The sequence below is a fragment of the Magnolia sinica genome, chromosome 19, assembly GCF_029962835.1.
Source record: "Magnolia sinica isolate HGM2019 chromosome 19, MsV1, whole genome shotgun sequence".
Classification (NCBI taxonomy): Eukaryota; Viridiplantae; Streptophyta; class Magnoliopsida; order Magnoliales; family Magnoliaceae; genus Magnolia; species Magnolia sinica.
The window spans coordinates 35,862,091-35,876,157 of NC_080591.1; the positions used below are offsets into that span (position 1 = coordinate 35,862,091).

The window sequence follows — 14,067 nt, forward strand, 5'->3', positions numbered from 1 at the left end:
TAGACGTATACTGGTAATTGAATGATCAAAGTGGCCAAAGTCACGCTCATCATGTAGGTTACGTGTACGAAGGAAATAGCCAGTTGTCCACTCTCATTCAATGTGTAGTTTTCGGCGCACCTGATGAGCGGACCCGCCTCACTTTTGGAAATTTGGCTCACTTGGATCCCCCAGCCTTATGACCTGCTTGTGTATCAAAGTGCCATTTCGGCGCCTGTGGTAGCGGATGGGTGCAGGTGCCTATTGTGCATGTGTAGAAATTTGAGCTGGAGCTTTCCATTCAAGCACCTCCTGTGCGAATGCCTACAGCTTTCTGAAGAATGGCTCAATTGGGAGCATGCAATGGAATAATGATAATGTTATGATATACAGATGACAAGCCCTTCCTCCTCATTGGTCGTCTACGGAAAGCTACAAATGTCAACTTGGGTCTAACCCAAACAGCTGATGTTTGTTGCATCCGGCGACTCACCTCCCGTTACAGGTGCCTTAAATATACAGCAATTTGTTGGTCAGTGACCTGCCCTTCAATGGACGGATCCTGGTTAGGGTTTTCCTTGTTGGCTGTCTTCTGCATGGCTTACTCCTCTGCCTTTGTTGGTGCCTTTTTATTATTCCTCACTATCTTGCTTGCTGGAAAGTGTAGTCTTGCCATTAGAGGCCGAGGTGCCCGTGTTTTCTGGTCAAATCCCCTCACGCAAACAAATCCTGCAAAAACGGTTTTAACAAGGCAAGGGCCGGTCAGTAGTAAAACCAGACTGCTATTACCCTTTGGGCCTGTTTTCTAGATGACTAAAATTGAGTTCGTCCCGTTTTAGTTATACTAATTATGTATTAGAATGCGTTTGGATGCCACCCATTTTGCTGCACTCTCCAAAGGGTCGTTTGAGGTGCAAACCCCCATTTTGAGTCAAAATGTTTTTATTTTTTTTATTTTTTTATTTTTGGATGCACTTTAAAGCCCCGTTTCACCCTCTGCTCTACAAATAGGCACTAAAATGCCAACACAACAAATCTTGATTTCACCAACAAAGCACGCTTGAAACCCCTAAATCTGGAAGTGTCCAAACAGGCCCTAAATCTGCTAGTGTCACGCAGATATTGGAAAAGCTGCTCCCGACTCTCTCTCTCTGTTTTTTATTTTTTATTTTTAAAATAAAATGGGGCCAGGCCTTGCATGATATAGGACATGTATTATGTTTTTAAAATTTGAACTGTTTATCAGACTTGTGGCTAGAAAAACACTTTCTTGGGAAATTTCAGGCCCAATGGGGATTTGGGTGGGGCCACAATCTATTATTTAATTCTAGCTGTTGGTATGCACTGTCGAGAGAAGAATATGCATAAACCATCCAAACTGGCATTAGCTTTTCAGATTTTATTCATGCATATTCTGTGTAGTATGGATGTATTATCTTCCAACTGCTTGTCTCAGATTCTGGATGCACGCAAATTCTTCTCGTGATGGCATATACAAGATCAGGGCATTCCTCTGGTGGGCCCTCCCACATATTGGGCATGTCAAAATTATTATTTTTGGTTGTTTACTTATAATCAAGGTTGGGATCTGAACATCAGACTGGTTCTTGGGCTGTGACCGGCATGGTGGGGCCCACTGGATGAGACTTCCAGATTCATACATGTCTGCTGCTTGCTCCAACGTGCACCGATTAATCTTTTCCAATGTAGGTATAATAATTTTAGCAAAATAGGAGTTTATGGCATCATACCTCTCCAGAAACAGTGTTGAATTCCCTCTGTGGATAGACCTGTTATGGAGGGAGAGTTATTTGAAAGTAAGCTACTTGATTTATTCTTATATACTGTTACTGATATGTATATCCATGTTGTTCCGTGCATGTTTTACCTTTAAATATTGTTGGTATGGAGGTTCCGAAGTAGACAGTCCTCCTTGACAGATTCCATAACCATGACCTTGGAACATCAATTGGTTGGATGCTTGAATCATGATCAGCAAACACCTGCATGGGAATGAGAATGATCTTTTGTTCATTTTCCCGTGAAAAAAAGAGCTATAATATCAAGCAATTGAAAGAAAAAGTATTATTTCACTATTAGTTAGATTATTATACCAACTGCGATTGTACACTATTGCGTTAATATATATATATATAAATCATACTTAAGTTTTAGATGTAAATGTCATAAATACAGGATTAAGGTTACCTCGTTAACTTGAAAATAAGTGCCATTGAGTGGAAAGCTCCCCCTCATTGCTGTTCGACATGGGATCTGTACATTGGGAATGTTACGCATCAATTTAGCGACTAGAAGTCTTAATTTTTCTTCATGAAACGATCATTGCCCACAAATGAATTTATATTGATCGATGCAATAGATTATAATGCTGCGTATGAAGGTCAGCTTCATACCAGAAGTGTGCCTCTGACTGTTTGGGCATTTGCTTCTCGTATGCTATTGCATGAAAAACACGTCTCCTTCTCACATAGGTTACCGGGTTGGGCAGCGCAGCAGATTTCAGGTGGTTGCGTGGATTGTGCAGTTTCGCCTGATATTGAGCATCATACATGATTAGTCAGCAAGATACAACAAGACATCTCCAGTGCATGTCTAGAATCTTCATCAATAATCACATTTGCATACCTGGTGTCCATATAGCAAGAAGGTATGAACATGGATCATCAGGCTCTCTGCTGTCCAACTGCACTTTTAAGAGTGTTAAAGAATTAGTAAAGGAACTTGAACAATATCAACCATAGAATTGCTTATGAAATGATTTGGGAAATTCCTAACCCCTTTCAGAAGAGGATGCGAATCTGGAAGTTCATAACTGCAGCCAATGAAAAATGTGGTTATTACATGTTGTAAAGTAAAAGGTCATCTGCTCATTACAACTTGCCAACAACGACAGTAATGTGTTGTAATAATTCAGTGCATTCATAGCATATCATTTGCTTATCAGCTAGTTCCATGCTCTGATTTTTGGTATGTTTAGGTAAGGAAGCCAATATACTCACACTTGGTGCTCTGTCCGCAGCCTACTAATATTCTTCAGCTTAGGCATGGGGATAGAAGCAGCTTCTGGGGTCAAAGCAACTAAAGCCTTCGACATGTCCACATCTTGCAGTTCCATATTATTTTTTTGCATATAGTTCTGAATGTTCATAGAGAACTCCTCGAAGTTCAGTTTGATTGTCGGAATTTCATCGGGATCCTCCTCCCAGAAAGCATCCTCAATATCTGCGCTTGATATTTCTACATGTTCAGGTTCTGGTGTAGCTGGCTCTTCAATGATAGGCTCGCACCTTTTGCTCTCAGAGCCTGCTTGAGAATGTGGATTCCCCTCAGGTGGTGGTAGTGGCAATGGATGGATAACCACTTTAGGGCCTTTTTCAGTAGCTATGGGGACAGCTGAACTCACTAAGCTTTTTTCCTCTGGACCTGGCAGGGCAAGCCTTGCACTGCATATGACATAGGTATATCAGTCATCTATTTTATGAATATATCCTTAATTCATGTTGTAATTTGAATGGAAGTTGTAAAAACATTGCGCATGCTGCCCGTGTGATGTGTACTTTATAAATTTCTTTATGTGAGATATGCAGCACACGACCAATACGATATACTTTGTCATTTCTATCTCTATATTGTGCACTGATTACCCATTCGATATCATCTTTTTGGAGAATAGCATAGTTTTGCTTTTTATATGCCATATATGCAGATTTCTAGGTTTAAGCTACATGAAAATGCATGCATGTAATTGAATGAAGAATGTATATGTTCATGGTATTATTGAACTCTGAGCATCTACATGAACCCCTCTCATGCACGTGTATATACTGCCCCACAAGCACCCTGTAAGAATTTCAGTATTTTGGATGAGTAATAAACCTTGCAAATGCACTTGCAAAATGTCTGCATTCTGCTCTCATTGGACATGCGTTGCAGTTGGGCTTGCTCTTTGTGCAGAAAACCTGCATTACACATGGCATTCAGCACTGGTAAGCCTTTGGATATGATTAACCACTTTTGTGGATTGCACATGTTTGCTTAACATATTTTAAATAATTGCATGTGTACCTTTCCAAATGTAATCATTTGATAATGTAACTCATACCTGCGTAAGTGCACTGTGTTAGAATACGGTCAGAAGCAAAAATACAATTTATCCATACTAAATATGTTTGAATGATTGTGTTTAAAAACAGGAAGAATTCAAAGAATATAAAAATTCCAAAGTGGATTTTCTCGTATTACAGTGTTGGTTGATCAAGTTTGCAAAGCCGTGGCCAGAGGTACTTCTGAATATTCTCCAGAACAGGGTACCTTGAAAGGGAAAACTATATATTAGAAATGGTTCATGTTGAATGAGTCTCAGCTGTGCAGGGTACCAGTACATTAACAAAGCTATTCGAAATGACTATATCATCAGGAAGAGAGTAAAAAAAAACTTACAGTTCCAAAAGGTGCAAGTGAAGGGACTCAGGCAGTGGTTGAATGGGCACCCATCCCAGTCTCACACATATGCGACCAACATTTGTGTCAACCTTATTAAAAAATAAAACAGATTGAACATTGTAAGATTTGATTTCTTTTCCATTTCTTCTATAAATGGACTTTTTTTTTTCTCAACTTGTGAATCTTACGGGGAAAGCGAGATGGTGCAGTGTCAAAAGGCGCACACACTCGACGCTTTTCAGTCCTAGTCCCCGAACACTTAATAGAAAATCCCTGAAGCAAGAAACCATTTTAGAATTCCAAAGACAATTAGAAGCAACAATAAAATAGTCCGTGGAGGGTCTGTTGTTACTGGTACAAGGTGCTGCAATGTTGCAGCCAATAATCGAACCCCATTTGGTATCATTAGAAGAACAATGCGAGATTGTATATTTTGTGAATCTGCTATAACTTATAGCAAATTGATTCCCAGTGGAAATGGTATTTTAATACAATTACTCTGGCATTTTGTCTAAATTCTAATGTACTAATTATGCTAATGCCAATTGATGCAAATATGTACTTGCGCTTACTTCGCTTTGTCAGGCGGAACGTCCCGTAACCATTCCAAGTCGACGCTTCCATGCTCCCTAACAAGCCGGTTAAGAAATTCCTGCAAATGAAATGTGTTTTTTGTGATGTCATTGTGTTTGAAAGGATTTAAAAGACTTTTTAGCTTCATGTCCTCAACGAGGATGAATATAGCTGTCCAACATGATATTTTAATCTTCCCAAATTAATCCTCTGACACACTGGGCCGGATGCTATTCTACTTGTTCAGCTATCTTGAACTTCGCGCAGGCACGCGCCCGCGCGCACACACAGAGAGAGAGAGAGAGAGATCGTTAGGCTGAGTACCTTGATTCGCTCTGCAAGCATGTTGTTCATTCCTCGTTCCCTAATGGTATCAGAAATTTCACTAACTTCTGCCAGTCTAACTGCTTCCCAGTCAAGTGAGTCCATTCTATCACTGCTTCTTTCCTTCTTTTGACCATTGTAACAGGCTTGCTTTCTTAAACTATCCCAGTCAAAAGCCTGCTTCTTTGCTGACTCGCCTCGTCCCTTTCTTGCTTTCAGAGTATCTCTACTTGTCTCAGTAGAAACAATCTTAGAACTACAACCTTCATCTTTTGAATTTGATTCAGCTAACTTCCTTGCTAATGGTTTCTCCTTTTTTGCTAAGCTTGAGCATTCTGCAACATCTAAAGTATCTCCTAAATAATTGGGTAAATTTGAATGATTATGCTGCGTTCCAGAGGTCTGCCTTTGAGATAATACTTCAGCGATGTTCCTAGCTTCTGAAGCCTCAGTAATATCAGATTGCATACCTGCTTCCCTTGCATTCTGAAGGAAGTTGGCTATATGAACCAAACTCTCTGTGCCTGGTGAACATGCGTTTGTCTCCCTTGGAAGATTGTGGTGTGTGAGTGGATGTTTCATAAAGTAGGCTTCCACGTTTGAATTAGGTGATGCGTGCACTGAGTTCTTGTTTATGGGTGCACACAAATCACCAGGGAGCGCAGTTTGAGGAGGCAATGATGGCTTCTGCTGAACTGTAAATTCGGTTGCATTTCCTGCTGCTTGACCGACTCTTTTCTCTTTGTAGTAAATATTGTTTCTCTCTCCGATTTCGGATGAAGGGAAAGTTCCCATTTCCACCTGTCCCAAACCCAAGCTTGTATGCAAATGATAAGCACTGGAAGGCATATCAACAACTCCATTGAATGCATGTTGTGCTTGTGGGTGATGAGAGTTGGGTCTTTCGATGGATGGGCATGGGCCGTTCAGGCTATCTGCTCCGTCAAACCTTGACATTCTCTTGTCATACATAGAACCTCCCAATTCTATAGATGTGCCTTCATAATTCTCTTTAGATGGCATACTTCCATTTCCATAGGCATTAAATTCTGCGAATGTGTTTGGAGGTCCTGCCATTTCCAAAAGCTCCATGAATGAAGTAGAACCATTGAATTGATTGCATTTAAACTCAGTCATCTGGTTCTCTGCTTCAGAGTTGGACTCGGAGCTTGATCCGATTCGGTCAGCTGCCTGATGGATAGAGTCTGTAGAGTTTTGAGATGAAACTACCGAGATTTGAGATGAAACCACATCTTCCAGTACTTTCCTATCCTCGGTGTCTGCCAGACTTGCACTTTCGGTTACTGTGGCTGATGTGTCTGTTCTGTTTTCGGGCGATTCTTGGCACATTTCTGGCCCACTAATGCAGGAAGTGTGGTGCTTGCCTTTTGAATGGTTTGGTGTGCCGCCTCCCACATTGCTTCCGAATGATTCATGGCTGTTCGCCACTTCCTTCTCTTGGACGGGTTCAGCTCCATGTTCAGAACTGTCACATGCCTGTTGACAAATGCTGTCTTCCAACTCTACAACATATCCATCTGCAGGTTTTCTTGTCCCTTCCCTGTTTGGTACCACATCTTTGCTACTAGACCGAAGAGGAAATCTCGCCGCAAGGGCCATGAAGGCTGAGCTGCAAAGGAGCAAACAGGAATACAGATATGAGAGAGAGAGAGAGAGAGAGAGAGAGAGAGAGAGAGTTCTCAATTCTTTTTTCTCACTGCTACCATCTCTTGTAAACAATGATTTGAGATAATGGCTAAGTTAAAAAGTTAGTCTACCTTGAAAGGTGGTCAGATACATTCTGAGTAAGAAAGACTCCAACCACTGAGTCCACAACAGATCCTTTCCACCGCGAGAAACGTCTATCTCCTGTGAAGTATGTCATTATTATTTATTAGGTACATAATTCATCAGATTTAAGGGAAATTGATATTTATACTAGGTGTTTTTGATGCATAAACTCCCTTTTTACTTTTACCATTAAACCAAAAGTAGAAAAGGGGGTGCTGTGGGGTCCCCAAGTAGTAATTCCCTTTACGTAATGGCACAGGCTGTCGAAATATGCAAACCTACTAAAAACAAATAACCGAGACTTCCTTGGACCCAAACAAACTGGGAAAAAAGGGGAACCAAGTGATCCTTTGCTTGAGCCTCTTTTCGATGTCTTGTTTCTCTTTTCCTTTTGGCAAAATTTTAGTTATCCTTAAAAAAACAGAAAACAAAGAGTTGCTTTTCTACTTCACTCTAGTAGGTAGGTAATTTCTGTTAAAGAAATACGAAATTTGTTTCCTTGAATAAAATCATGCGTGCACATGTAGTATTCATCGTACTTTTGTAATTGTTTGATCGTACAAGTGAGGACTTTCTCCATGAGGTGGGGTTTGCCAAAGATTGTTTGATAACCTTTTGGAAACAATGAGAAGAAACAATTAAAAATATAACTGGGGTGATCCTGAAGTAAGAAGACATCGATAAACTTCTAGACTGTTGGGCTAATGAAGACATTGATGCATATAAAAATTGTAGCCTGCACAAGCTGTCCAGGGTAGACAACTTTTCTACATTTTTTCTAACTCATTTATGCACAACAATCGAGAAAAATAAGGGTAATCTGTTCCAAAACTTGGACGTTAGCAAGGATAGCATCTTATTGAAAAAAGGTAGGATTATGACGAGGAAAACTTATTGTAGTTCGGTGCAATGTTCTATGCAATTGTGTCACATGTGCCAAATATGCCCCCCTGCATGTTCAAGTGCCCCATGAATGCCACGTGCTACCATCAATCTAAAAGTGTCGTCATCATCATCATACTCTTATCCGAGCCATTTTGAGTTGGCTGGAAATGCAAATATATATACCAGAAAAAAGCATGGATAATTGGTAAGTCGTAGACTCTCGTTTTTCTAACCATCTGAGGTGTAGGCTGGTTGAACTCCTGCTATGGCACTTTTCTGTTATTTGTAAAATCTAGTAGTGGAGATTGACTCTGTTCTTTACACAAAAGTTGAATTCCATTGCATGTCCTTCTGTATGAATGCCTACAGAGAGAATGAATTCATGGTCTGTTGTTTATAGAATTGTTATATTGGATATCCATTTTATGTTTCATGCTTGTCATACCCATTTATGTTTTTAATACAAGCTGCTATATTTCATTCAGGAATGGGGGGGCTGGTTCACGAAACTCCTGCTTATGCGGAGGATTGGGTAAGTTGCAAGTAGCATTTGGAGTTCTTTGTTTTCTTTTCTGAAAGATAAGTGAAGGGGTCACTTTAAATATTTGGAAAGGGGAGGATGTGTGGTGTGGAGAAATCTCCTTGTTTGTTCATTGTAGTGTTGATGAGTGATGATGATTCCCCATCATCGTCCTTTTCCTCGTCTTTGAGGTTTTTGCGTTCTGTTTTTCATCTTGAGCTTTCTAATGACATTTTGTTACCACAAAAAGAAAAGAAGAAGAATAAGAAAGAATTCTATCCCATTTTTCTTCCCTAAAAGTATGTAGAAAGTTGCTGTTAGTACCTTGTACTAGATGCATGCGAGCAATAAACGAGTCCGCTCGCCCCCGAAATATTTGCCTTTCTTCCTCCCAGTATTTTTCTTTATCTGCATCAATTCGTTCATTGCTGCCTTCCTTCCACATCAGAAGCTTCCATACTCTGTTTGTCTCTGCATCCAGGTCAACCTTGGCCCGATGGCGCCGTTTCTTAGCTGATGAGCCATCGTAGGGAACCATCATTCGTCCAACATAAGGAACCATCGCATTCTGTGTGTGAGCTGTGACAATCTTGCTTTTCCCATTGATATTCAGGCATTCCAATCTGTCAGTAATTTCATCAATGGCATTGTTGTAGGGCACGATTGCTTGCGACTGGAAGCCTGCACCAAATCTATCCTGAAAATTGCTTCTAGTTTGGCTGTCATGAATGAGACCGATTGGAAGACTGTTGGAACTTCTCAGTTGACCATGTTTGGATGGAGATCCGGTGAGGCCAATAGATTTCTGCCCAAGTGAAGCAACTCTTGGTTCTGTGAAGTGTTGATGGTGATCATATCTGGCAGTCCGTTGTTCTTGTAGATGTGCCTGATTCATACCCACAGAGTTGGAGGGAGGACCTGGTGCCTTCTTTGTACGCCTCTTTGTTTTCACTTTTGCTTGGTTATCTGCAGCCAGGGCTTCCACACAGCCTTGAGTACCACGCAGAACATTGCTTGCTTGCCTCTTATCAGATGTTAGTGCTGTTTGCTGTGCCGCTACAGTTAATGATGGTAAGGTGCGGACTTGGAAGGACCCATTTGATTTCTGCTTTATCCTTCTTTCCATCAGGCTTTGGTCCAACACGCTGTCAGGAACTTGCGGTTTATTGGTGTTGATTCCCACCAGCTGACCAGAAGTATGCTGCAGCACCACCTGACCAGAAGTATGCTGCACCGTTCGGTAATGTTCCCCAGTCATTGTCTGAGATTGTATATCAGGCATGGTGGTATTGTTTCTGTATTGGGAATCCCTTTTCACTTCTTCCATAAAGCTGCATGGACGTAAAAGCCTTTCCTCACTATTTTGTACTGTGAAATGGCTAGCCATGACTCCGTTCATGCTGCACTCGGTTGCTCTTCTGGAGCCATCACTCGGCCCTGTCATGAAGGGTGATGCATTTGATGTGGGTTCATTGCAACTCGTGTTTGACCTCTTCTTGTTAATGTCTGGAAAATGCATTCCATGGTTGCCACTGCCACCGTAATATTCGTTGTCTTTGATTATCTTCTGACAAGCTTGCATATGGGCCTCCATTATGTTCATGGGGTGGTGATGAGTGTCATTGGCTATCTGAATATGCGTTCTCTTCGATCCTTTTTTCATATGGTCGCTTTCAGATGATTCTACCAGCATATTGAAATTTGAATGGCATTGGCTTTCAGCTACGGATTGAACACCAGTCTGCAATCTCGACAGTGAGTTGCTTTTGTGGTCTTGATGGCCAGCTTCAACTGGACTTCCGATGTGATTTAGTTCCTCTGCATGCACATATTGATGAATCGGAGTGCGATTTACTTCCCCTGCATGGACAAATTGATGAACCGGAGCGTGACGGCTGTGTCTGCCATTTATACATGCACCCATAGTCTCTACGTTATTCTGCTTTCTTGGAATCTCGCTTTTCTTTTCCTTTGGTGGTTCATTCCAAGCAATTGCAGGACTTGGATTTTCAGGCAATGACATGTATTCATCCAGCATCTGGGTCAAAGACCGGTTGAGGTCGAATGCAATCCCTGCTGGTGAGTTCTCCACCACCACTTCCAGTCCTTGCGCAAGCTGCACTGTTGATTTGAATCCAGGACTACTGTTAAAGGCAATACATCCATTGTGGGCTTGAGACTCTGTTCCGATATTAAAATTCCACATGCTGCTTGTCGCAGCATTAAGGGCAGCATTAGCAATGCCGCCATTTGGTATGTCATGCTGGGCAATTGTGCTGGGGTTTTGGTCTCCTGCTTGGCCTTCCGAGTCAAAATTCAAAGCTCGTTTGCAAGATTTTGCACCTTCCCCAGCGCCCACATCAACGGTCTCTCCGAGTTCTACAGACGGGGGTGTGGATGACACCTTTTGGCCTGTTTTCCGAACATACTTCCTCTTTCCAGAAGGATTCTCTTTGTTAGTGGCCTGCTTCGGAGCCTCGGGTGGCTTCGGTGTTCTTTTAGGCTTTCCATCTCTGATGACTTTGGGTCTATGCTTCTTCCTTCTGGGCGGCTTCTGCGGTGGTGTCTTGTTCAGGTCTATGCCTTGGTCTTCCCCCTTTCGGGAATTGCTGTTTTCCTTGACTGTGGTAGCACAGACTGAAGGTGATGAATCTGCCAAATGTGAGAGACCCTGGCTTTCCTTCACAGGTGTGGAAAGGGCAGTGGGAGGTGAATCTGAGAGCTGTGTGAATCCTTGATTTTCCTTGACTTGGGTGTTATAGAAGACAACAGGTGATGAATCTAGTGGCCTTGAGAAACACTGGTTTCCCTCTGCAGGGGTGGAAAGAACAGGGGGTGCAGTATCCAATTGCTGCGAGAGAGATGAATGGACTGCAGGTGATGAATCCAATGGTTGCAGGAAGCCTTGGTTTGGTTGAACTGGGGTGGAAGGGACAGTGGGTGATGAATCAAATAGCTGTGAGAGACCTTGTTTACCCTTCACTGGGTTGGAAAAGATGGCATGAAGGGAATCCAAGGGCTGGGAGAGATCCTGATCTCTATTGAGCTCAATCAGCTCCTTCCTCCTGGAAGGAAGGGACCTAGGTGCAGGGCTATCGTCCTGCTTTTCTTGATTTACTCCATTTGCAAATAAACTGACAGTCTTTTTGGATTGGCTATTCTGTATTCTCGCTCCCTGATCTGGTGTTACGGGGGCTATCTGAAATGTAATAGTTCCATTTGTGACCACATCAGCTATTGATTTTGCCGGGGAATTCAGATCATAGTTTGTTCGGTAAGGAACAGGAAAACCATCTGCAGAATTCAAGCCATTTTTTCTCTCATTGAACAGTAGAAAAGTGGTAGATTTTGCACTAAAAAAAAAGCGCTACTTTTTATCTTGATTAAGGATAGGAATTCTTACTTGGAGTCATCTGAGGTGGGTGTCTGGTATTATTATTCCACGGAGCGAACATGACGGGAACATTTTGGTTCATGAGCAACAAGGTTGGCCCTGAGGTTGACTGCTGCTGCAGCGCGCTATCAATCTGTGCAAGCAAGATTGGCGTGAATGGGCCGACAGCAGCATTGCCCGCTCTTTGCATTGCCGCTGCTGCCGTGGACGCTCCATTTGTGAAGGCCAGGAAATGCCCTTGTGGTGACCTGTTCTGCTCATCAGATGTGCTGATGAAGGTCTGCATGTGAGTATTGAGACCTGAAACTCGAGCCTGTGGACCTGAAGCCGCTTCCTGGTTAGAGAGTCGTTGCACCTGCCCTGGATAACTCACGGAATCTAACTGCATGCTGGGCACTGTGCCACTGGAAGCTTCTTTCTGCTGTGTGATATGTTGTATAGACCTGTTGCCGTGTATACCTGTGGCTTGTAGCCAGTGTACCCGTGTGGCGCAGCCTGCTTGCTCCGGCTTTGATGGGGTGACCGGAATCCAGGAACCGTGAACCGGGAAGCCATTCTCTTCCAAATGCGGGGCGTTTGGAACCCCACCACCGCCGCCCCTCCCAAACTCCATCTCGAGGCTCCAAGAGATCTAGAAAAGATTCAATCTTTCTCACGCGCTGCCGTCTGCGAGCTGTTCTGCTTCAAATTCGCTGTGATTCTCCCCTCTGAGGCGAAACCTGGTGGGAATTCTCACTCCTCCAACGACTTCCTACTCCAGAAATCCCCATTGCATGAAGGTCCTAACCAACAAAAATCCCCAAAAAAGAGGTCTTTTCAATCACAAACACCTCTTTCTACAAAGACCAAAAAAGAGGAGAAACCCCAACAAAAATCAAGAAAAAAAATCGTATTTAAACGGTCGAGATTAACATCAGGGAATCATGCACCAAGCTTTACTCCCCCCACTCAGATCTCTACAACAAAGACCCAGCTATTTCAAAAAAAAAAGATATTTTTATATAGAAAGTGAAATAAAAAAGGGAAAATACCCATATTTTGGAAATTTGTTAAAAGCGATTTAATCTTAAAATACATCTGAAATATCAAAAAAGAATCGCCACTGTAGCCGTCGATCTCGGTGTCGATAAAAACAACATGATAAAGCAAAAATAGAAGATAAAAGAGGAATACACGCAGGGGTATTTTAGGAATGATAATTTTATTCATATACGTACCGGAGATTTGCAATGCCGGTACGAAACGTCGATCAAAGAGGAGGTTGAGTGATTGGTGTGGAAAGCTGAAAGATAGTCGTCTCTCTTCTTCCTCGTCGTTGAAGAAGAAAAACAATAAATAATAAATAAAAAAGAGAAAAGTGAGGGGTAAAATTGGTAATATAAATATAGAGTTGCATGAAACAAATATAAGAGGGGACTAGGGAGTTGAGTTTATTGTTACACCGGTTACAGGGAGTTACTGCAACACAGCCTCGTGGGGTCCACCGTGATGGTCGTGTAGAATCCACTCCCTCCATTAGTTTCTCTATATCAAACGACACTCCGAGTCCAAAATTAACCCGATCCAAAATTCAAGTGCACAAAATCACACGCTCACCATTGAAGCCTTATTGGGGCCGATAAGAGCATTAGATCCGGCTCATATTTATGTTTTTACATTCATAGTGGTGGGAATGACGTTATCAACGGGTTGGATGGTATGTGAACATAACGTCAGCGCCAGGAAGATTTCAATGGTGGGCGTTTCCTTCCCCACTGCTTCCATTGTTGTGGTCCACATAGGCATTCGATCTGCATCATTTTTCGGGCTCTCACACCAATATGAGCTGGCGAAACTGATGGACGGAGTGGATTTCACATGCACATCACGTTGGCTCCACAGTTTCGTGTTGCAAGAAATTCGCGTCCAACGAATAGTACAGTCTGCGGTACATCAATTCCTTTGCACTCATTAAGTTAGTCCACATGATCATAACCGTTAATCCCTTTGATTATTTAGTGGGCCCCATTGGTATCACTGGCAGGAAAGCTTTACAATGTTTATCTGTTGGGTTGTTAAGAACCAACAGCGGAGCGGTTTTTTTATTTTTTTTATTTTTTATAATCGATAGAGTCCACGTGGCTGTGGTGGGTCCTGA

At 42.2% G+C, this 14,067-nt stretch overlaps 1 protein-coding gene across 3 annotated transcripts; it reads right to left on the minus strand.

The window, feature by feature from the left end:
- Positions 1-310: 310 nt before the first annotated feature.
- Positions 311-13,360, minus strand: LOC131235557 (protein ROS1A-like). Of its 3 annotated transcripts, none has more exons than XM_058232761.1 (19): positions 13,148-13,360; positions 11,940-12,712; positions 8,861-11,830; positions 7,119-7,209; positions 5,341-6,970; positions 5,016-5,095; positions 4,632-4,716; positions 4,441-4,532; positions 4,243-4,311; positions 4,066-4,102; positions 3,877-3,959; positions 3,000-3,443; positions 2,776-2,812; positions 2,626-2,683; positions 2,394-2,530; positions 2,188-2,253; positions 1,868-2,003; positions 1,731-1,769; positions 311-708 (listed from the first exon to the last, which is right to left on the minus strand). In XM_058232761.1, exons 2-19 carry the CDS (start codon positions 12,541-12,543, stop codon positions 581-583), a joined length of 6,786 nt encoding a protein of 2,261 aa, XP_058088744.1. In that variant the 5' UTR covers positions 12,544-12,712; positions 13,148-13,360; the 3' UTR covers positions 311-580. The 3 variants fall into 3 exon arrangements, with proteins under 3 accessions (XP_058088744.1, XP_058088746.1, XP_058088745.1); XM_058232763.1 differs by having other exon boundaries at positions 1,868-1,982; positions 13,148-13,351; XM_058232762.1 differs by lacking the exon at positions 13,148-13,360 and having other exon boundaries at positions 11,940-13,044.
- Between the last annotated feature and the right edge of the window lie 707 nt (positions 13,361-14,067).